Source organism: Ischnura elegans, chromosome 5 (genome assembly GCF_921293095.1).
Source record: "Ischnura elegans chromosome 5, ioIscEleg1.1, whole genome shotgun sequence".
Classification (NCBI taxonomy): Eukaryota; Metazoa; Arthropoda; class Insecta; order Odonata; family Coenagrionidae; genus Ischnura; species Ischnura elegans.
In genome coordinates this window covers 26703221-26728654 of record NC_060250.1, presented here as the reverse complement: position 1 = coordinate 26728654, position 25434 = coordinate 26703221, and the positions used below count along the sequence as shown (strand labels likewise).

At 41.8% G+C, this 25434-nt stretch overlaps 1 protein-coding gene across 4 annotated transcripts in view; it reads left to right on the top strand.

The window, feature by feature from the left end:
* Window positions 1-25434, top strand: part of LOC124158615 (serine-rich adhesin for platelets-like) — a 304427-nt gene that overhangs the window by 49251 nt on the left and 229742 nt on the right. For all 4 annotated transcript variants that reach the window (XR_006864847.1, XR_006864846.1, XM_046533784.1 and 1 more), the window contains exons 2-3: window positions 2363-2494; window positions 5540-10418. Coding sequence is in view for 2 of the 4 variants with exons in the window: in XM_046533784.1 (XP_046389740.1) it covers window positions 2363-2494; window positions 5540-10418 (5011 nt within the window). In the remaining 2 variants the exon portion in view is untranslated. The remainder of the gene's footprint in view (window positions 1-2362; window positions 2495-5539; window positions 10419-25434) is intronic.

Sequence of the window (25434 nt, the reverse complement as noted above, 5' to 3'; positions counted from 1 at the left end):
TGCGCAGCCTTCTTGAGCGCTGTCGTAAATATTTACCAACCCTGAGTTTCCACCCAGAACTTCTATCCACCGTTAAGGAAACGTATGAAGGGACATATGTTCGTAAAAAATCATTTTAAAAGTAGAAGAGAAGATACAATTCGAATCAAAAATACTTTTAGCAATATTTCAGTAAATAATATTTTTAATTCATTCCTTGCATGAATTTACCATTTAATTGCGACATTTTCCTGCATTAACAGTCGAATGTGGTGGCATTACCATGCAACTAGCGCTTAACTTCATTTATTATTCATTTATTTACTTCATTAACTTCATTCATTTATTATACAACTGCCATACTGCAGTTAACTTTGATATCCGTAAGGAAATGGGCCTACATTTTATTTTGTCATGACTCTCATTATGTAATGCACTTAATTAAATTTAAGATGTCCATCACACTCATAGCTGAAGTATATTTTTTTCTACTTTATTTCTAGACATTTACAACATCAAGTGTAGATAAATCAACCATTAAAGGTATACGATAGATAAAGAAAAACAAGAGACTACAGAAATACTCCGCTTTATAAATAAGATATCTGGAAAATTTATCTATGAAAATCCATTTATAACGAACAGCAATCGGTAGAGCATAATAAGAATGTCTAATTTTAACTGCCACATGGCATTACAACAATTATACCCACACTGATTGAAGTATTTGCCTCCGCCACTCTTATGACGAACTATGTATGAGATTGAATTTACAAAATATCCTAACATATTAGCCACTATTTCGATAGTTGAGCATTGAACAACTTAACCGCCGAGGTACCACAACAGCCTTAACCGATTAAGCGCGCCGGGAAAGATCCACATCTAGCACCGCAGCGTGCCAACGCATGTCCTTGTGCGCGTAACTCTTACTTCCAATCGCTGCCAAATTACAATGGTAAGCACATTCGCCGCCGTCCAAACCACGAAAGGAAATGAGGAGTGACACTTCCGACCACATCCAAGGGCGGGAGAAGATGGAAACTTGAAGAGATAAAATTATTCTGATTGATCATTGGCATGGTATGAGTACATAGGTACAAAAATATTTTCGCGAGCTCATTTCAGAAAATCAAATTCTCAATTCTTTAGGAGTTGTAATGCAACCAAATTTAGATAGTGAGTGATTCGGGCGCAATCACACCTAATTTTGTCGGGAATTGGGCAATACTGACGTCACAGACAGCCTTTAGAGCCAAGTGACTCATTGTGTTTACTACATGAAGCGGAACGTCTGTACGAAACACTTCATTCAACAAAGCATTCCGTCACGGATAATGCAAGACGCGCTCGATGATGTGACGCAAAATCAATGATAATGCAAGTAACTTCCAAAAGTGTCGTAATCGTCGCTGATGCCGTTGTTCTATTCAAGCTTTTATTCTCTATTTTTGGATAGAGCGCCAGGCAAAAAGAAAATTAGCCAACAAGCGTCTTCAACACGCGGCGGTGTGGTCAATAACTGATGAATCTAATGGATCAAAAATACTTTTAAGAAACAAAACCGAACAAAATTAAACATTTTCGTATTTTAAGTCCAATCAAAAACTCCAGGGTCCGGATAAGGTGAATTCTCTCTCCTGGCTAATAATAAGGACTTACCAGACTACAGGGAAAATACCAAATAAACTTAAATAATGATTTACGTTGCTCCAAAGTTAAAATAAAAAAGGATGACTCGAAGAAAGAAGAGTGGTGGGCGAAATAATTCAGTCATGTGCTTTATAAAAATGCGGAAATACATGCATAGGATTTTATGCATCCCGAGTGACGTCTTTTTGGGAAGAAGCTATAGCTCAATGAAGCTCAGACAAGATTTTCACATTGATGACGTATCAAGACATTACAGACTATCATTCGGATATGATTTGTTGTTATTGTGAGGCAGATACTCGGCGAGGAAGGCGATGGACGACCATTCTTCACAACTACTGCACGGAACTACCATTAACTTTTCTTCGCCTCTTTCAAATTAGCTGCATATGTGTGTCAACACCACTTTTATGACAACAAAAATCGACTGTCAATGCCAATCCCACACATTAAAGCATCGTACATTTCATTTCTTTTGATACATAAATTTATAAAGAAGATCTGCCAACACGAGAAGACTTCTACATCCAACAGAAGAGGACAGCTGGTAATTGGATGCGTATTTATCTTAGGCAGCCGATTGCTCGAGAACAGTGGTCACTCTACGCGCGTCTTACATTGCAAAACATACATACATTATATCTTCAATGGTTTGGTCATTCGGAATTTTGGCCATTTATTCGGAAAAATGGAAAAAAAATTCAAATGAACTGTCTTACCTATTTTCCAGGTTTCTCCTTGGAGTAGCAAGGGGTCGTCGTCCTACACATCGCCTTCCTCGTACTTGCGGAGTGGAAGCAGTCTGACCTCATCGTCATCGGCTGCTTCGACGACCAAGGACGACAAGCCATATGGATCCACGGTGAGTGCAACGGATCTACTAACTATAGCACTATCACAAGGCAGTGTGAATCTATGCTCCATTCACTGGTTGAATGAATCGGGCGAATTTCTGTTAAAAACTCTTTATTTCCCTCTGGTCCTGGTTTCCATAAACCATCGTACTGTATGCCCATCAGTTATAAACAACACGATTCCCTGTACCGAACTAAAACGTTGGATACAAATTATCATTCATTATTGAACTAACGGCTATTTTCTCATACCTACGTTACGCCACTCAAAGTAACCTTTACTTCCCTCTCGTCCCAGTTTCCATAAACCGTCACTATATGTGAACTGCTCGCTGCATGATATTAGGATTACATGAAATCACAATATAATCCCAAGACTAATGTACAGTTCCAATTTTGAAATGAAGATGAATATACATCGGCCTGGCCTTGAATTGCAAGTGAACTCTCTCCAGATATCATCCTGAATAACGTTCTTCATTGTCGATATTCCGCTGCTTTGGCGCGAATACATTGATTTGTATGCACGGCAGAAATATTTAGCTGATTCGTTGCCCTACCACACCACAGTATCACAGTAGTCGAGGAGCTTGCTGGAAGTCATTAATCCAAAGTCAACATAATGATAGGGATGCGCTTCTTCGGCTAACGAAATATTATATAAATGACCACCTGTGCCATCAAACATTAAGAAAATTAAATTTCTTTAAAAAACTTCATATAAGATCATTTTCACTACACAACTAGATACTGTGAAACCTTTGTTCCCGGACCCCTTGACATGAGGGCACAACACACGAGAACTTCGGCTCTAGCTGGAAGAGGCGGGCGTCGCCGCGAGAGACGCAGAAGAAGGCTAGCGAGGGGCAAGAATACCTGTAAAGTAAATTTATTGCTTTCAACAAGGCAATGCAAAATACTGTTTTTTTGCAATAAGGGAATAAGAAATCTGGGTTGCCTCATAAGAGAACTTGTGCTGAAGCAACATTTATAATTGTATTTTCGTCGCTAACTTTTTTATTTCTTCATACAAAAGTGATAGTAGAAAGTGAAAGTTTTAAAATGAGTAACAATATTTAAATAAAAGATGTCGAACTTCGTCCATATAACGCCTGCAATCTGTTGAACTACCCGAGAAACTTTTCTGCAACTGATACCCGGGGTTAACCTAAGATCATACAACAATAAATACCACTTACATCGGAATCATTAATGATATGAGTATAGCCAGATAGTAAAGCTGTAGATATGAGCATGTATGTATGGGGAGCTGAGGAACCTCGCGTCCACACTTGCACCTATCGGAGTTTTATCTTTCTGGCTCCCCGTACCGACAACGTACCTCCTTAGATTGCGATTTAAGGCAACCTTTCTTCGATTAAGGATTGCTCACGCCACGGACTGGTTGACTGATATTGCGGACAGAGTAGAAATCATGTATCAGATTATTCAGTTTCGGTTTGAAGTCCATATGAATGTGGATGTTAATACTATTTTTTGTTCTTCGATGAGTGCGTGAGAATTTCTGGGTTTATTATCTCCACTAACATTTTTTTCGGATTTTTTTTCAGCTTGTACTTTCTCGAAAAAAACGTGAGCACTCATAAGTCACCCAATCGACACAATTTATACAGGTATCATTATTGTAATATCCTTATGTTTTTTAATTTACTAACTAATATAGATGATGCTTTTTTTAATCAACATATAATTTTTTTAATTATAACATTGAAACGGGCTGTATTTGCATTCTTTTGGGCATTTAAAGATGAACTGTCATATCTTCTATTGGTCATATACCGATACATATCATATCTCCCAATTAAAAAACTTTGATATACTACCAATTATCATTATCATTGCTGTATTCAGAGCGAAATTTCGTCGCAGTCGAACTTCGTTTTAATGCCAATTATTTAATCTGAAGGTTCAGAAGTGCTTTTTGCTTCGGTTGTCTTTTCTTCGAACTAATGTTATAAACGGAAAACCTTAGTTTTATTTGCGGCATGGGCGGCGGTTGAAAAAGTGAGTGTGGATGCACAATGACTTCTAGAAATGATAGTACCTTCTATGCACCTCCACCATTACTCATTACCTACACTGAAAAAGATGACTTGTTTGATTGGCTAAAAGAAAACTCTCAATCTGGGAAATTGAATTCAATAAAAGGACAAACGCCAACGCTATTACATGAGTAACCATGAAAGAAATTATTATGCAAACGTTTATTATTTGATACGCATTTCTCAACACCTAAAATACTTAAAGAGTATAGCACAGAGATATAAACTGAACTCAAAAGGATAAGAAATATCGTCCTGTATTCAATAGTTTATGTTCACCAATCTCGATAGTATCCACCAATTATCAGGTCATATTCATTGATATACCGATAGGAGCATAGGCGGATCCAGGGGGGGGGGGCACGGGGGCACGTGCCCCCCCTCCCCCCCCAGACCCTCAAAAATATGCAAGATTTTTAATACGATCCCATTATAATTGCGTCCGTTTTGTATTACGGGGTATCCTTGTGCCCCCCCCCCCGAACAAAATCACGGATACGGCCTTGCTTGTGCCCCCCACAGAAAGAAATCCTGGATCCGCCCCTAGATAGGAGTATATGAGTACAGTCTAAACCGCCTCGACGACGGGTCCGTCGTCGGCCCGAAAATTAGCAAACGTGAGTTTTTCTTCGTTTATTTGTTGTGTAACCTACTCTGTATGCCTCAGAGTTGTAATTATTGCCAAATGGTTACTTTCCTATTAGAATTAATTATATCGGCAAATAATGGGATCCAAAACGAGAGAAGTCCTCAAATACGATCAGGCAATTTACAAAAAAACTGAGCTGACGCAGAAAATCAAATAGTTTATAGAAGGATTTTTATAGTTGGATGAAAATTTGACAGCAATATATCATTTAAAAAATTTTAGCGCAGGCACCTTCGTTGCGCAAATTGTTTCATTTTGGACGGGAAACTCAGTGAACCACTAGCAGTAAGTCCTGATAAACATTGTAAAGCTTTAATTTATTCTTTCTTCTTGGCTTACAGGGTAGCTCTTACTCACGAAGCAGATACGGAACTGCCAGCGATAAGAGCGACACAGGTGGGACAAGCAAAGATGGAAGCGGCAGCCTATCATCCTCCACGAGCGGATACCGCTCCTCGTCCGCCCTTTCGACACCTTCCCGCACCACCGACAGGCCCTCCTACCGCACCACATATGGAACCTCGCCCTCGAGCTACACGTCGACGACGGGTAGCAGCATCAGGGATCGCTCGGCATCGAGGGATCGCCTGGGCTCCTCCTACCTGTCGCCTCCGACCACCCCTTCCTCTCCCTCGTCCACAACGTCTTCGTCCAAACCTCGGGCGTCTTCCCCCGCTCCCGAGGAATCGTCATCGCGATCCTCCTCATACTCCCGGCCCACGTCCCTGCGCCCCCTTTCCCTCGCTTCCAGGACGGGCTCCCTCAGGTCGAGATACGAATCGGATCGCCCTACGCCCACCTCTCCCTCATCTTCAACTCCCAGCTATCGGAGTCCCAGGACGGAAGTCTCGTCAACGTCCTCGCCGTTCAAGTGGACTAGCAGGTACTCCGGGTCTAGCACGCACAGCACCAGGAGCCCCGGAGGCGAGGTACCCCCCACTGTGTTCGGCGTGTCCGGAGTACAGGAGGAGGCCAAGGATGAGCCGAAAATCCCACTCAAGGAGGAGCAGAAGGAAGAGGTGGAAGAGACGCCCAAGGGAGGAGAAGAAGACAAGGGCACGATCACCATGGTGTCGAGGGGTACCTCTCCCAACCCACCCTCCACGTACTCTAGGTACAGGAGGTGCGAGTGTGCCTGGCAGATAGAGAAAGAAGTCCCGAGGCGGAAGGTGGCTGACGCGAAGCCGATGACCGACGCCGAGATGCAGACTGACAAAGAGAAAGAAGAGGAGAGCAGTGGGCACGTGTCGCGATATTCTCGTTACTCGAGCTCCCCTTCGTCACGAATTTCCTCCTCACCGTGGTCCTCGTACCTCGATAGATATTCCGGTAGCAGCTCCTCGTCGTACGTCCCCAGGACCTATTCCAGATACGGATCCCATTCGTCGTCCGCGGTTTCCAGTCCCTCTCCCGGCACGTCGAGGAAGACCTCTCCCGTCAGGTCGTCCTCGGCTTCAGCCGCGTCGTCAACGTCAACTCCAAGCACAGCGGCAGTGACGACGGCAAACGAACCCACCGAGGTACCTAGCAACGCGAATGCAACGACTCACTCCTCCGAATCGAAAAAGAGTGAAAGTTCAAAATCCTCCAAAGATAAACCCCCCGATAGTCCGGAAGCCAAGGTCGATAAGACTGCAAAATCCACTCAGGAAAAAGAAAACTCTTCACAGTCCAAATCCCAAGGTGATTCTTCTTCGAAATCGATGACAGACGATGAGAAAAAGAAACCAGCAGTTGGGATACGTCTTAGCAGGTCGGACAGCTTCCGCATTGATCAATCAAAGTCTTCAGAAAAACCAATGGAAGAATCTAAGAAGTCTCTTTCAAATTCCTCGATGGCTTCCGACAATAGTGAGTCCAAGAAATCATTCCCAAAAGGCAACTCGAATTCTTCAGGAGAGTCCAGCTCGCCAAAATCTCCAAAACCACCATTAAATCAAGGGAAGGCAGAAGTTGCCACGAGTCAGCAGTCTTCATCGGAAGATTCTAAAAATCCGTTCAAAAAATTCCCGCTTAGATCTCCCTCCGAGTCGAAAGGTTCTCAAATTTCACAAATTTCAAATTCAGAGGATTCCAAAAATCCGTTTCAAAAGTACCCAAACACGATCTCTCAGGAGTCATCAAAATCAGTTCCAAAAATATCCAACTCTTCCGAGGACTCCAAAAATCCTTTTCAGAAATTTCCTCGCCCATCCTCGGAGCAATCCTCGACGCAATCAACCGCGGACAAGAAAATAAATGAGAAAGAAGCACAAAAATCATCCCCTTCTACGGGAGAACCAGGGCTCCAAAATGAAAAGAAAGCAACCTACACAGAGTCGAAAGGAAAAGATGAATCAGGCTCTGTTAGTGCATCTTCCGCTCCTCCCTCTGCAACACTGCCCGCTCCCTCTCCTCCAAGATCCAGGCCAGGATCAACAGAGAAATTAGATGATTCGACCAGCAGCAGAACGTCTGCTGGAGTGAAAAGTTTGCAGTCACTGGAAGTAGGGGGTGACTCATCAACACCGGTACCTAAACGCTCTACGGGCACATTAAAACTACCTTCATCTTCAAAGCCACCAGCTCACCCAGGGTCCTTAGTGAGATCATCGTCAGTCGCTTCATCCCTCAATGTCGCGAACAAAGACTTCCGAAAGTCGTCCCTGAATGTTCCGGACGACGTTTCCGAACCGCCCACGATGAAAGTGACGAGACGAAGGGCTATCAGGACGCTGAGTGGAGGAGAACCCCCGCCTGAAGTGCTCTCCGGATCATCAGCTCAGAACTCGCTCGAGGGAATCGACCAAATACCATCGTCATACTGTCCTCCTTGCCCTGGGAAAGCTTCTTCGAAATCCAAAAGAGGAGATGTTGACGTGTCAGATTCTGACGAATACGACGATGATACAAGTGCAGAATCGGTCGAAGATGAGGAAGAAATGGACGAAGGAACGATACAGGATTCCGGAAAGGTAGGAAAACCACCTCCGATGCCACGTAAACAAGGAAAGGAAGATGGTGGCTCTATCTCTCACATCTCCCGCTCCCGCGCAAAGGGCCTGGAGGTGCGCAAGAGGGGAGATGTGGGAGGAAAGGATGAGGAAGGCGCTGCATCCGCAGGGTCTCAACGATCTTCGCCCTCCAACCGCTCCACCCCTCGACCTCCGTCCGAGAAAGCGACGGAGGGTGCCGAAGGGGCGGCGGATAACTCCTCGGGCCGCACGAAACCCCTCCTTAAGCTCAGGAGGGTGGAATCCGGGGAGAAGGCGTGGTGGATGGAAGGGAGTAACGAACCAGTGCCAGAGGGGATCATCGTCAGAGTTGACAGCGCAGCGGACGTCAGAGCAAAAGCTCCCTCGGAAGGAACGAACAGTTCAACGACGGAGAAGACCGGATCCGAGAAAATCCGAAGCAAGCTGTCAAAACTGAAGAAGGTAGAATCGGGAGAAAGAGCATGGTGGCTGGAAGGAAACAAGGACGCTGCACCGGAAGGAGTGTTGGTGTTGGAGAGTAGTAGTGATAGCCTAGCCAGTAGGAGTGAAGCGCCCTCGAAAAATATTGGCGGAGCTAAGTCGGAGGGTTCCGAGGCGGGAGATGAAATGACAACGGTGAACTCGGAAGAAAAGGGCACCAAGAAATCGCCCTACAAGTTAAAAAGAATTGTATCGGGAGAGAAGGCTTGGTGGATGGAAGGGACAAATGAACCAGTGCCCGAAGGAATAATCGTGAGGGTGGACAGTGCCGCGAACATAAGTGATAAAGCCCTTTCGGAAGGGACTAAGAGTTCCACGTCGGAGAAAACCGGTTCGGAGAAAATAAAGAGTAAACTGTCAAAGCTTAAGAAAGTGGAATCGGGAGAAAGAGCGTGGTGGATGGACGGAAACAAGGATGCTGCACCGGAGGGAGTGGTGGTATTGTCGGCAAGTAGTAGTAAGAGTGAAGAACCCTCGGAAAATGCAAGCGGAGCCAAATCTGAGGGGTCTGACAGTTCGCTTACGAGAAAGAAGAAACAGCACAAAATAAAGAGAGAGCCCACAGGAGAAATAGCGTGGTGGATGGAGGGAAGTAAAGAGCCCGTACCCGAAGGAGTGGTGAGGGTTGAGAGCGATAACTGTCTCGCAAGCGTTCCTGAAAGTTCCGAAGGTACAGGGAAGCGCTCACAAACTGGAGAATCGCGGCCATCTGGACTGCGCAGGGAGCCGACTCGTGACTTGCGAGAGTCACACTCAGGTTCCGCATCCACCGGGGGCGGAAGCGACAGGAGTGCCTCCGGAAGCGACGCTCAACCGGGAGAGAAGAAGAAGCCCTTCAGAATTCAAAGGATCGAGTCCGGAGAGAAGGCGTGGTGGATGGATGGTAGCACTGAACCCGTTCCAGAGGGGGTCATCGTCAGGATGCCCACCCAGAGCGACCTCGCAGCGGCCGCTGCCTCCACGCTGGCCGAGGAGGGGATCTCTAGCGGTAAGCAGAGCGAGTCGACCACAGAATCCTCGAAGAAGAGGTCCAGGAAATCGCAGGCCGAAACGTCAAAAGATGGAAAACCAGTGGTAAGACGGCGTAGGGATAAGGACGGTAAGCCCCCAAAGACCCCTTCGAAGGCTGCAGAGGCCTCTGAGGGTAGCGATGGCCTTAGGAGAAGGATCTGGAGGGTGGAGTCAGGGGAGAAGGCTTGGTGGATGGAGGGGAGCAAGCAACCAGTGCCGGAAGGGATAATCGTGCGCGTGGACAGCGACCAGGGCATCGGATCGGTGGGCGCCCAGGTGGCCCAGAAGGCAAAGGAGGGAGGGAAGTCTTCCTCCTCGTCCTCCTCCTCATCTTCATCATCTTCGTCCTCGTCATCTTCAGAGGAAGAAGAGGAGGAGGACATCCCGACCGACGGCAGCTCAGAGTCGGAGGAGGAGGGACAGGAGGGGGCAACCCCCGCACCGCCCCCCCTAGGGGCGAGGACGAGTCCGGACGGAGTGGAGGAATCGGCGCGAGTTGACGGTGGCGGTGCCGAGCGGTCGGACGGTGGTGCGGCAGCAGAGGACGAAGACAGGCTGAAGAGGGAGAGGGCTCGTCGGAACCTGAGGTTCTTCATCGGGCGGCACACTAACATCGACGACCTGCTGGGCGGGGAGGATTTGGCGTCGACCCCGACGGGCGAGAGCGTGGCGGCGATGGTGGCCGCGGTCGAGGCGAGCCAGAGGGCGGACGCCGGCCGAGGCGTCAAGATGGAACCGCGGCCCTCCATGACGGGTGAGTCCTCATTAATTGCCCATCTGTAACCCATTTCCGTCCCATAAGTAGATAAAAATGACAAATTTGCATAATCTATATTTTTTGTGAACCGACATTCAAGTAGTATTTTTTATTACGTTATTATAGTTGTTATTATGAAATACTTTACCGATTTAAGGTATGCTTTAGTGGAGTATTTAAGAAGTCTTCCGACGGTCCCCCCTCCCCTCATGGACTAACTTCTCCCTCTTAAGTATTGCAACGTTAGGTTCCCTGTCCAAAAGGGACGGAAATTTTCCACGTAATGTATAATTATTATTACTGAAGTTTTCTACCGATTAATGTAGGTGTTTATTAGGTTAGAGCTTACTCATTATTCAAGGACCATCTTAGGAGTATTCCGAGGCATAAGTTGACATACAGTAGGGTGATAAGAGCTTCTTCCCATGCGCCGGAAACTTTCTCAGGTCGAGCCCTTCGTGGTACATATTTATGTTTGAGTGATTTATATATTTTGCACTCAGACCGATTCCACTGGCTCGCTTTGCCCCATCAATCTCGATAGACGTGGTATGAAAGAAAGGATTCGACGGAACTTAACGACAATACTTAACAAAACATGCTCTAAGGAGAGAAAATCCACCCACGAGCCAAACGCATAACCCAAGGATTGGCAGACGACGACTAAACCAGAGCCAGATTCATTTAATAACTAAAATTTTTAAAAAAATATTTTAATATTTAAAGGGTTAGTATAAATAATTTTTTTTTTTGGATTATCTCAAGATTTTTTCCAAATTCTCAGATAAGAATGCCACAAAATCGATTTTTTTCGCACGCCTTAAGTTGACTCAATAAGAAGAATCCCTGAGGAGGACACATTTAATCAAGAGCAGCTTTTACGTCGCTAATGACTGGGTCTATACTGGCGGGGGTAGGACAATTATTACGCTATTTTATGACCATAGTTTTGTACTTTTTAAGAGACTTTTCTTAAAAATTTCAATATTTTATAAACCGATAGTATTTAGTGAGTATGGAAAGGATTTTTGAAACATGAAAACTTTACAAAATCATAATAAGCCCAATTAAGGTAATTAGACGATTCCGATGAAATCAGCAATCGCAAATAGTTATACAAACTATGCGGAATAACTGTTTGGAGCATTACATCGAAAAATATAGAATAAAAGTTTATAAATTCTTAGAAACAGTGACAAGTTTCAGCGATATATCTATAAAATTAAGCAATATGTAACTGTTTCATACCGTACAATTTATTTTCATCAGCCAGTTCTAAATTTCTCATTTATGACATTTAACATTTAGGCCACAAAATACAATAATGCAGCGTTAACAGCTTCATCAACCTATACCATTGACAGTGAATAGCACCATAAAATGAAACAAAACACTTCCATTAAAAAAATAAATCGCTGGATTACTATCGAGTGGTTGCTACATGAAATAAATATTATAGTTAAAATCAATCGATATGGAGTTCAAGCAAACACTAATCACGGAAAATAGAAAAAAAAATTACAGAGCTATTTCGTATTAAGTGATTTTCTAGAGGGTGTATTGGGTAAAACACGATTCTGAGAGCAAAATGATCACAAAATCAGCAAAAAATTCATTTTATTCTTAGTTTTAATACGAATAGAAAGCTATAAATGCATCGATATACATTTACAATCGAAATATTTAACCTAGACCCACCTTTAGAATGACTACAGCGAACGCTTCATGATCCAAAGTTTTCAGTATCATTTCTGATTATTGTCTCAGCGATTCAGTAAAGTCGCGAGATAATCCGCTTAAAAACCGGAGGAATTACCAATCGCTTGACGAGGAAGCACCCGTGGCCGACTTTAAAAATAGCCATCATAAATTGATCGCCGGAGAAAAGCTGATGATCTAGCTTAGGATGGATCGGCGAGAGGCGTCAGATCTCAAGGAGGTAGCGAAAGCATGGATGGCGGCTATTACATTGAAGCATCCACTTGAAGGGAATGCCTCAGCCAAGTAGGCAGGCGTAACTCATTGAGTTCATCGTTGACGGCTCGTTTTTTTCAGTTGTTTTGCCCTCTGCTGAGGGTTACAAATTAAGAATGGGTTGAACAGAAAGAATTTTTCCATTGGAGACCGACTGGCCCATCGATTCATGCTGTCATGAAGTTTTTTAATTTAAGGTTTTATCATTTTACACAAATAGATTTGCTAGCATTTCTTGACGGCTTATTCTAATTAAATACTGAAGTCTCTCTTGTGAATGATTGCGATCTTCTCCAACCATATGGCTGTATAACGGTTAATTCTAGCGGCATTTACTCTTTTTTAATAAAAACATTCTTGGTTAAAACAGAATAGTGAAAAAAACTAATTGAAATATCACGGCGTGCTGTCTCGCGCAGAGTTTGGCTCTTTTTAGGATTCGAGTGCCGAAAAAAAGGCAGAAAATGGTGCATTCGCAAAAGTGAGTGTTTTATGAAGACTTCACATCGAAAAAAAAACTTAACTGCCAAAACATTCGTGCGGATAGAATTTTCAGGACTCCAATTCTTTCTTCGCATACATAAAACTTAGATGCGAAAAGAAGTACAAACAATATCAATAATGTACTCCATAAAAGACCGTTAACTTTCCCGGAAAATACTATTGATAAAATCTTCTCGTATTTGGCACCGTGTAAGGCTGTTTAAGACCTTAAATAGCCTTACCCGGTGCGAAACAAGCGAAGATTTTATCAATGCACTCCATGAATTCCGTGGATATTTATAGGCCGCCAACCAGTACAGCAATTCTTTATATTATGGTATCATATAAAAATCAACATGAAACACAAAATGTGCTTCTTTCAACCCTTACACTATGTAATAAAATTTTGATTTTATCGGTCCTATATGGAATAATTAAGCAAAAAAACCCATAAAAAGGATACCAGTCGCATAAAAACAGAGACGAGCCAAAAATGGAAAAAATCTGACATTTCCAATAATTCAGTTGATCACCGCGCTAGCACTGCAGCAAACACTGTTCACCTAAATGAATAATGCAAGGTGGAAGGAGAACGCGTCATTCTCGCGCAACCCTTAAGGTCGGCTGAGGAATGGTAACGTTTCCCCCCATGAAAAAAAGTTAGATGAGTGCCGTCAACAGGGTAGAAATCCCTTTGTCTTTTCTAGAATCTAACGCATAAATAAGTATGAACTCACAGAACAGAGGGGTCACCTAACTTCACGAAGTCATATAGTAAAACGAAGTCATGATAATTGCTTAATCAGTGTCGGATAATCAGCAATGAGGAGAGTGTATTCGCCACAGGTTATTAAAAATCACTCGGGGCACAGGTGAGCAAATTACACAATGCAGAGGAAAGATGGCTCACGAGCACGCTCCCCTCGGAAAACGTGAACGCGATGAGTTTGAGCCGGCCGTGCTCCAGATCGGAGGCCGATTTGGCAGCTGGAGCACTTTGCTCGCCAGAGATTTACGGCTGAGGGAGCCACGGATACCACCACGTAATAGAAGTGCGTCATAATTGCATTGCGATGAACTTCAATTGTGAAGAGGTATCCGTCCTTTCCAATTAAAAAGTATACACTTCCAAACATTCCACGACCATGTTTTTTTGATCAATGTTACTTATTGCACAACAGGCTTCAACACATTGGTGCCATTAGCAAGGCAACAGCCCTTGCACTACACGTGCCAACTAAGCCAAGGGTTAGTCTTAAGACAATCACAACGGTATGTTAAAACCGGCTGGGTAATTAATACAATTTGAGGAATATAATTAATTATGTACAATAAATCTATGATAATGGAACTGCATGAAATCAGGGCCGAAGCTGTTGATATTTTATAAGATAGTTACAAGATTACATGTAAAACTAAAGCGAGGGATAGCAGTTAAAATGATGGACTTAATTTCGCACTGGAAATCGTACCGTCCATTTATCAGAGCGATAAATTGAACATATACCACATGTGCGTATGTTTGTTTCTTAAAAAACAGAGTCATTGCTGGTACCTGGTCTATCCTTGGCAGCATTCCTTCCGCCTGTCGTGGTCTGATATGCTTGCTAGTTTTGCTTCATCTGGTTAGATCTCAGCTTCAAAAGAAAGTTGTGACGTTTGGAGCAGGTTCACTCTAAGTCTTCAAAGTTTAATGGATACACTACACTAACTGTGCTTGCCGCTTACACGTTAGCGTATGTTTGCACGGTAACACATGGAAGAAAAGACTGAGAGATATAATCTGGGAGTATTTCACAAGAATTCAAGAAGGTAAATCTCTCACCGACGCTCCGCGAAAAAAGTATCGTACCAATCAGTCATATCCAACCCTTCATCGCTGCGAACACCTTACGGAGGCGGCAAAGAGATACGAAGTCAAGAAGTTAACACAAGAAAAATGGGTGACACGTGTGGTCTACACCGATTTGAAAGTGAATAATCATTTGCATTTCATTACGGATGACTTACATGTAAGTGTTACGTATTTCACGCCTTCACTCAGTAATCCAGGATATTATTCACGCCAAACGATGGAAATAATCCCTTAGTATTCATCCCTGTTCCCCTCAAATCACCGAGTAAGTTGTAAGAATGGACGCAAAAAAGAAACAACGCATCCTATAGTGAAACAATCTCGCAGCAGACTGCCCACCCGAAAACCGACTGAAATAGTTCTGAACAGTCAAAGATGAAAGTAGACACTAAAATACAGATGCAAAATCGAATGATATGGATCCAAATGGCTCCACAAGGGGAAGAGCTAAGGAAATGTATGTTTACGTTGAAAGATGGAGAAATGTAGGAGGTTTTTATTTTACCACCTAGACTCGGCAGCTCGGAATGGAGCTTTCAAGACGGAATGAGGACAACGATCTTATGTACCCACAACAAGCAACAAAATAGAATTTAATGATTTACTTGCAAGTAAAACGATACAAATCTCGCATTATTCAGAAAAAATCACAACTATATTTGATTATTTTTTAATAACTGAGTTTCTATGAATTAAGAATTTTCTAATGCTGACCGTAAAGATGAAGAAAAATTGACATAAATAACATTAAAAAATGAAATCGCAAACAGAAGACATACTTGTCAAACGAAATATACGAATGAATAATAACAAAAGTTATTTTTTATATTCGGTCTGATTATAGCTGCGGCTGAAATTAGGGTCATTAAAAAGGAAAGGAAACAACACTGAGGAAATATAACAGGAAAAGTGACGACTACGAAATCTACGAGAATATATTTAGCTAATTTAATAGAGGACCAAAAACGAGTGTTTCGAGATTGTTAGCAAACTATGGCAATATCTAAGAAGTAGTATCGAACACCGGACACTTTTCGCGAAAACGTTAGTAATAGTCTTATGGAATCTATATCGAATCGTGGGGTTAGTAAAATTATGTTATATCATATATATATAATTTTAATAATACTACATGATTACAGAAAAATAAGAAAAGATACTTATAATTAGCATAATTTTACATACAACTTACTTAATAATTTTCATATGAAACTTGCAATAGAAATCTATACTTCAGATAATACAAAATTCAGAATAACTAGAGAGCTGCGAAACTTCCATCTCCGCCGATTCTGCTACTGATAATTTTCTTTAAAAAATCAGCCATTTACACCGTCTGAAATCAACATTCAAGAAAATATCGAAAAGCAAAGCAACAGCGATGTAAGAAAAGCTGTGAAGAATATCCAAAGTTGATTTTAACTCATACTATTTCCATTAAGGTTTTAACAATCACTCTTACACCAAAGGCTTCACTGTAGGTCGAAGATTTGTGGATTATCATCTCCGAAAAATTGAGAGTTAAATTTATTTCACGGGCACAACGCAATAGTAAAGAAGGTCAATATCTCAAGCTGTCGCAGGAATTAACACAGTGTGAGGGAATTGAGTTCTCGCTAGCACGTCAAAAACAAAAAATGTTGCTAGAAGAAACTAAGTCTTGAAAAAATTGGACATGGTCTCGAGTGTTTGCACTCCACAGAGTACGTTCATTTTTATGAATATATTAAGCACTCTAAATCTCATAATTTAGGATTTTTTTCATAATTTCCTTCCGTGCTTGCCATTATATCTGGGGGTTTCAAAAGGATAATTCGAAGAATGAAAGAGGTTTCAGTCCTAATTCATAGCTTCAATTAAGAGCGTTTCAGGGTTACTTTAAAATACGCGTGCCAGTATTCCATAAGTAAAAAAAATAAAATAAAATTGACCAAACCTCCAGGAAATATTATATCGTATATTAAACAAGGTCAAGAAAAGGAAAAAAAATAATTTTCCATAAGTAATACAACAAGCCGACTGCAATGGCAGGCTCAAGAATGGCATTCTGTATACTAATTTAGTCGAAAAAGTATGGCCTAAAAACAATTTTCGACACAGAAAGCGATAAATAGTACTACTATGAACAAACTATTTTATGCAGAAACATTAGATAAATAGAAAAATAAATGGTAAAAATTGCAACAAAGCAAGTAAAATCTTGACTACTTTACGGCTCAGTTTTGAACATAATATTCAGAGCTAAGTCCATTACGAATTTACGGTATACTCTAGTATTACCTACATACGGCTAGATGTAGGACTTCAATAACTCACGCTGATAGAAGAAGAAGGAGCCAATTTCCTATTTCCCATATCTCATTGAAATCAGACGGTTTTAAAACCACAACGACCTTTTCATCGGAGTAAAATATCTCCCCTGGCATTGGCAATATCTTTATAATCGTCACTTCAAAACAGTCGCGCAGCAGCAGGCTAATATTATCTTTCGCTGGCTCTTCAATGAGGATGAATGAGAAAGGGACGTAGGAGTGGGAAGGAACAGAACGCATTTGAAGAACGAGGAACGCGCGCCTCGCCCCGTTAAGCGTGAGAATGCTGCGACAATGGGCCTCAACGAGTGGAGGTCGCCGCGGAGTGCGCGATAATCTCAATTGGTCGCCGCGCGAAACGACAGAGAGGCAATCGACGACGAAACACTCGTAAAAATATCAATCCTCTTTTCCGAGTCTGCGGAGCGCGGCACTTCCACGAATCGGTCGCAACCTTTCGCTCGTTCCATCAATAGCCCTCAATTAGTACCTCGTAAACTCTTTAACTCTTCCCTCACTACTGCTCCGGGCAAAGAGAAAAGATTGTTATTGAAGTATTTTACCGATTACGTTAGGTTTGCATGCAGTACTTTATAAGTATTCTGACCGGCTTCCCTCCCCCTATGAATTATTTTTACTGTTAAAGAATTCAACCGAATACGGTAGGTGTCCGTGGAGTATTGAAGAATTATTCTTGAATCCTCCCCACTCTCCATCGACTTTCCTCTTGAACTCAGAAGAAGGCCTACTCCCTTTCATTCCATCTAAAAAGCCTCCTTCTCTCTCGTTTTCCCAACTCTCTACCCTCTTAACACTGTTTTTAAAATCCCCTATCCGGTCAGTGCTCGCTTCATCCATACCTTCTGTCTCCTCCAAATTTCATCTAGAAGCTGCCTCTGCTCACCCACCATGTTCAGCACTTCGTCGTTCCTCATATTATGGAAGAGCTATTATTGGTATCAGCATGTACAGAAATTATAATAAAATGTTTATCTTTTAATCCATTCAATTATGTTAGGTAAAAGAGGGAAAAGAAGGAAGAGAATAGTATTTATAAATAGAATGAAGGTTAGAAGGCCTTATTTTGAATTGAAGAGGAAGAATGACTGCCAAATTACTTCTAAAATAAGCCAATCTAACAAATCTTAATCGGTAGAATACTTTAATAAAAAATTAATTCAGAGCACTACGACCCTAAGGTTGGTGCAGTTGTGCTTACGTTTGACAAAATGGTGCCTCATCCAGAACACAGCAGGACAATGACATGTAAATCTGTATTACTACCGAGTCCATCGTCTCTATTAACCTTCGCCATGAAGTGCAGCCCTCCATGTATTCAGAAAGTTCCTTCATTTCCTAGACATCTTTCTTCCTTCTCTCCTTAATCTGCCCAAGTACTTACATATGTATCGATCTTCCTCGGTGGACGTCTCCTTCAGTTTTTCCCTCCATTAAGTATCGCATGTAAGAGCAGAGTCTTATAACATAGCCCATCCATCGGGCCATTCCCTGGCGCACGGTGTTTCGCAGTTGTATTTCTTCCCCAGTTCTTCGGTACATCTAGTTTTACACCCAATCCCCATCCATTTGACCATCCGTACTTGCAGCAGCGGCACCAGGACTGGAATACCTCAGCTTTTCTAACGATCCATATAACTGAACCGTACATTTCCACTGCTCATAGGCATTTTACAACACATTGTTTCCTTGTCCACATTGTAATGCAGAAGGAGCCGAGTGGAGGGCTTTTTGTTATAAATGCCATATTTGCTAGGGATATACGATGCGTCATGTCTACTTTGACTATCTGCTATCTTTTAATAGAGAGGAAGTTTTTTTTTAAGGTAAAAGATCTTCGGCACTGGTTCGCTCTCCCACCGACTAAGGCCTCAAGATTACGTGCAAACATGGTTTTAACTAAGCTCCCAGCGTGTCTGTATCCGAAAGCCGAGGTCAATACTGAAACCACGACACTTTTCTATAACGACGAAATCATTAATAGGTAAAATTGAAAAAAATATCAATTAAAGCCATAAAATTAGGTGCAATAACATGCCTCATGCGTATTCTCTTTAGGAAGTCCTGTATTTAATAGTAGTAAAATATTCACACGAAATTAACAAATTCCCAGCTTCATTTCAAGCAACGCTAGCTAATGAGATATCATAGATATTTTCTGTAACAAATATTGCATCATTCTTCAATTAATTATTTTATCAGTACCTAATAGTTGCATAATTTCTTCTACATAGCTTTTGGAGATCCCTCTTAAATCATAGGACTTAGGAGTTGGAAATAGCGAGAGGATTTTATCTTTAAATTTGGCAAAAAATTGGGAAGTGAGGTAAGATAGGTATAGGGGAAAGGCATAGTTGCCATTTAAAGGCTCTGGGGATTTTTAAGATTTGGAGGATTTGAATTGGTACTCAGACCCATCGAATAAATCGTTTCAATCGCAGCAGTTTGGTTAGTGCGAACATTTAAATTCTCCTAACTTCAAAACATACAGGACGAATCGATTCTCTTTCTGCGACTCGCGAGATATCCAAGGTAGGTTGCCAGTTAAACGAGGCTTATGTTTACTATTTTCCTCGCTTAGTAAAGAGAATACGAAATAAACGCTGTTTCCGCAAAATATCCGGGGAGAGAACATGTAAGAGATGCGGAACGAACGAGAATAGGTCACCAGACTTTGATTTGACGCTGATTTTTCTCTTTGATAACTTTCTCCAGTTTCCATAATAATATTAGCAAGAATTGAAAATTCACTTGTTGAGTTTCGTACTGATTTTATTTATCGGCATGATTTCGAAAACATTATGCCATCGTGAAAAGGCTGTGTGACCACTGAAAAGACATGGAATTGCCGAAATCAGTTTCGGAAATAAAACTACCATTGTAGTATCTAATAACATGCCAGGTTAATTTACCTTTCTCCGATAGAAGTGTGAATGAAAGATAGTATTAATTTCCACACCCTTTTCACGTTAACTGATCCGGGTTCGACACTGAGCCACTATCAAGGTAAAAGTAGCCTCTCTTATTTGTATTAAAAATTGAGTAAAAAATAACTATTGTTTATCATTCTTTCTCTCTTTTATCATCATCCTATGGAGATTAGGCATTTCCACTAACGTAAGTTTCACCGATTACTCTTGCATGCGTAATTTTTTCTTTCCTATTTCGCGGTCCCAAAAAGTAAGCCGCAAACGTAAGACAACATTAGCATTAATGTTAGGTCAGGAGGGTTCAACTTGGCCTAAGCAATCGGTAACGGCGCAGGCAAGCCCAGCTCTCTTCTTTCTGTTTACCCTGAGGCCGCAGCACATCGCACGAGGGAGGGAACATGGCTCGGATTCCACTCTTTTCGCTCCTCGCCTCAAGGCCTTCAATTGTTGAGGACGCGTCAACGAGCGAGTCCCACGCGGCGGCAGTGCATGGGAAGCCGTGTTTTCGATGACTCCCCCTTCGCTCTCCTTCCTCCCTCCGCTCAATTGGCCGTTTAATAGCGGGGATGTTTTGGATTGCGCGGGAGAAGGGAGGAGGTCAGGGAAGGGTCGCACGAATTAGCGGCGACGCGCAGCGGACGAGTGCCACACCACGCCCTCTGCCCTCCCATAACAAACATCCGAAAAGCGTGCCTCGCCTCTCAAATACTCCCCACAATTGCGAAGAAGCTTAGCTCAAACTGTGGTAGGGCTTCCTGTTTAGCAACAATGATTATTAAAGGAAACAGATTATCTTGCTGCGAAAATTAAATGGAGTCACCCTGAAGAGCACTGCAGGGATTACAAGAGGGCAAAATTATTCATAAGTTCATTGGAATCGGGCATGATACAATGGAAGTTCGATAAATTAAAAAAAGGGTAATGGCACAATTTCACAATTATCATTTGGACAATTATTATTGCAACGAATGTGGAATAGTGCAATTGCATGTTATTTTAATGTGAAAATTATTTACCTTGCCCAGTACTCGACCCAGAATTCGATTGCGAAAATAAAATAGAGAACGAATGATCAGACAGCAGTTTTATTCCGATGTGAGAATTTTCGAACACTTTCAGATTGCGAATACGAAATCAAAGGTAGAGAAAAGTCCCAATGATTTCCCGAATAACCACCGAGTAATTTACGTTACGGAGTGCTTTCACCGTAAAAGGTTGAAATTCACGGTAACTAAAGAATTCTGAGATTTTCGGTTCTATTCCTGGGAAAACCAAATAATCATTCCCCCGAGGAGTTTATGTATTCGGAGAGCCCATGTGGGTGTGTCCGAAAAGGACGGTCGACCATTAGTTACATCCCAAAATTTGTCTTCGCCAGATGCCGCGGTGTTCAACGTTTATCTTTAGTTGCGGAAAGGCTGTATTAAGGCCACAAACAAACTACCTTGTGGCATATTTCCAGCAGCATATCATACTATCACGTCCTAATTATCCATCTAAGTACAAATAAAATGATGACGTCCTTATTATGACAGAACGAGTGGTCAAAAAGCTCGGTGCGGATCTGTGGTATACCTTTTCGAGTCAAGATCAAGACCAACTATTTTTGGTGTTGGGAGGTCTACTAGCATATAATTTTTACTTTTAAATAAAACATTTTTTATGTGTTTAAAGACCCTTGCAATACATACACGCCGTGTTTCGCGTAGTTCAATGAGCTGTCTGCTATCTATATTGTCAACGCTCGCTGCCGCGCGGGTACTTCCATTTGTGCGAATATCCATCGTTAAAAGGTAGCGACTATTGGTGGCGATAGGTGTTGGAGGAAGACTCTTTTCGGTGGAAAAAGGGCTTCTTCGCAAGGGCCGTGACAAGAGAAATAGACTCTCCCTAATTTAATTGCCTATCTCCTTGACATGGCACTCACATCGGCAGCGCATGCATAGCAGTTTCTGACTGCCCTATTGTTGACAGATACAACAGGGAGTACTTTTGCTGAGAGTGAGAAACAGTTTCAGCTGATGAAGGCGAATTCAATTATTCAGAAAAAGTTATGCTTCCCGCGAAGCACGCCTTGAAAATACATCCGGATTATGGATGTTCCTACGTAAGGCAATTCCGGATTCGGGGTGCTTCATTATAATTGCAATACGTCTCAAAGTTTGAGGAAAGATAAGAGGGGGTGACAAGCCAAGGGGTACAAGTGATTTTATTTTCTAAACATAGTCAAGTACAGAAATTAGGTAAAGGAAACAAAACGAGATCAACGAGGTATTTAATAGTGCATTTAATTTTCCACTCGATGTCAGCACAGAACAGAGACTCACTCGTATCCCTCAGTCACCCAGTTTTTGCTTATTTCTTCCATCGATTTCTGTACCTGTTCAGTCTGTTAAGAAAATGAAATCAGTAGTACCCCATGGCTTGTAACCCCCTCATGTATTCATTCTACAGAGAGGGTAAAAATTTCATTTTTTAAGGACATTACCGTAAAATGGGGGAATTGAGTTCCAAATACATCAAATCTACAGGAAGCCGTGAAAAGGCACATGGTATATATTTTTAAATGACATTAGAATATTGAATGGTAATTATAAATCAACCAAAAATAATAAAAGAGGCATTCATCATAAAATAAAAAAAGATTTTAAGCTATATAATAATCAGAGGCTGCCAACATCTTCATTCGGTTGTATTACAATTAAACCCTGATCGCCGTACGTAAAACCTAACTGGTCATCTTAATTTTAAATATAATCGTATGATTACGAGGCTTTTGCAAGGAATTTCATTACTGTCCAAAATCTTGGAGCTTCTCAAGGGTTCAACTTCCTACGAACGATTTCCCCGAAGTTTCTCTCATTTTCAGTCTGCATTTTTTAAGTTTCCCTTTATGCATGGCAAAGCACTGATATACACGGATTTCATAGAAAACACAGCATGGTATATTTTGAAATAAAATATATTTCTTATAGGTGTGAAAAAAAATTGCATTAAAAAAATTAAAAAAACTAAACAAAATGAAAAATTTTACCATTCTTTACTTAAATATCTGGGATCATAAATAAGAACTACAGTAATAACAAAATACTGAACTTATACTAAGCTTACCATTATTGCAGCAATATGAACATCTCTTGCCCTTATTCTCGCACCGTTCCCAGTTGATAACTTGACTCTCTTAGCCTTCAGGTCAACTAAATTTTGCGCCAGTGACATCATCTTTTCCTTCTCGTCTCTCTCTTCCTGAAGACCAACAAAACAAAAGGCCCACCTCCTCGCTCAAACGCGGCAATGCTCCGCGGGTTCAACCCCTTTTTGCAGCGCCTCTGAATTTTTTCCTCGGACTAGAATCAAATTTACTTGAAATTTCCTTGACTTTCAGTCCTGACTTCTATTTCCCTGACTTCCCTGATTTCTGCAACCGGTATGAACCCTGTTGTTGTCCTCTAGTATTGATTTAAGATTTAGTCAACCTGACTGTGCCGCTATAAAAAAGGTATTTATCTATTAAACTATAATAATAATCATTACTCCTTAAACGTTTTAAAATAACATGGATACCAGATTGGAGCTTTAGGTGACTCCAGAGGCTTTTGCTTGATGGTGGGATCACCTTTAGAAAACAATCCTACTACTGTGTATGTTATTGAAAAAAACAAAAATGTCTTCATGATGAACTTTTTATAAATAAGTAATACACCGGAAAGAAAAATAATCGAATTGGAATCAAATTAACAAAATTATAAATGGAATATGTTCAATGAGATATCCTCCATAATATTTTTGTTGGTAAATAGCAAAGTTTTATATGATTTGGTAAGGTATATATGTTGATACTGTCTCTGATAGTTTTTTGCAAAAATTAGTTAATTGTTGACCCCAAGTAATGAAAACTTCGTTAAAAATCTATAAAAATTTGGTTTGGGCAAAACATATAAAGTATTTGTTCGCATATAGCATTCATGGGTTTTATCCAAAACTTTTGGGCTAGAACTGCTGCGAAGGTAGAATATCGATACGATGAATCTAAAGAGCATAGCTGTGTTGATACTCGGCCTCTATCAATTCCTCCGCGATGACGACGTCTCTTCGGAGCGTACGACGACGGCTGATGGCGTGAGGGACGCATTATAGCCTATCGAGCCATTTTCTCGCCGTTTTTACGGTCTCTCTCGCGCGCACTCGATTGAAAGGGAGGAGCAAAAGGCGGTCGAACGGACGAGTTAAAGTGGCCGTTGATTCCTGAGCGTCCCCTTCCACCCATCCGTCATTCTTTTAAGCGGCCATCTCCTTCCATGCTTGATTCCGTTTTATAGCCCACTGCAGTGCAGGACATTCCTCATGAAACAAAAGTCTTCCAATGAGCCGCAATTAGACGCGAAGCAGATTTTTTTCGCATCCTGCCACCAGAAGAAGTCGCCATGAATTTTGAGCCAAGTAATTTCTCGAAAAGGAGGGTCACGCACTCAGTGATAAAACCAGTGGGTTGGTTTGGATAAGTAAGGGTAGAATTCGTCCCGAAGTAAGCCAAAGCCGTATGAATTTCATGCATTAAGGGTAGGAGAGGCAATTCCTTTCCCTGGGCCACCTTCAGTGGCGCAGCGAGGGGGGTTTTTGGGGGTTAAAACCCCCCCAGAGCTCAGAGAAATTTTAGAGTTTAATCCATTTTACTTAATTGGATTGATATTACTAATATATTTGTGTAAGAGTTAATAAAATATCCCTCAGAAATCCGTAAAACTCACCATTTTGAACCGTTTATCTTAAAATTCCGCAATTTACTAATCTCGCACCAACCGCTTATCCTGGTGGGTATTCCACACCCACACACCCCGATATTAGTTGCACCCAGCCCCCGGCTTCTCCCTACCTCTCCCCTGCAGGCTCATGCGACCCTTACTGTCCGATTAGTTCGTCATTTTCGCCGCTGGCGCTACTTTTGCACTCGTCCGACGTCAGCCTTGCGATTGTATGGGAAGTAATGCGTCTTGGTGGTTCATTGCGATAAACCACGTTTTTTACAGTCTTTTCCTGCAACGGAGGCCAGTTTTACTTATGGTATATCGTTGATCGAGTGTTTAGGAGTTTGAAAAACTCTCTTTTTCGGTTTAAAAGGAAAATGGTGGGCAAAAGATGTATCGTGCCAGGTTTTATGTACCTCTGGGTATGACTCTAACTTAGAAAAGGTGCATATCTTTTTGGTGCCAAGGGAAGAAAGACTACGAGCTGAGTGGCAGAGGTTCATTCCTCGTGATAATTTTATCGTCAAGTATCCGCAAGTTGTTTGTGAAAAACACTTTATTGAATCCGATATTCTTCGTGAGAAGATTATCACGGACAACGAGGGAAACGTCGCACAGTGGTCCGGATCGCGAAAAAGTCAGAAAAAATCAGATTTTCGTTGGATGTCTTGAAAAATTCCTCCCTACATGTTATTT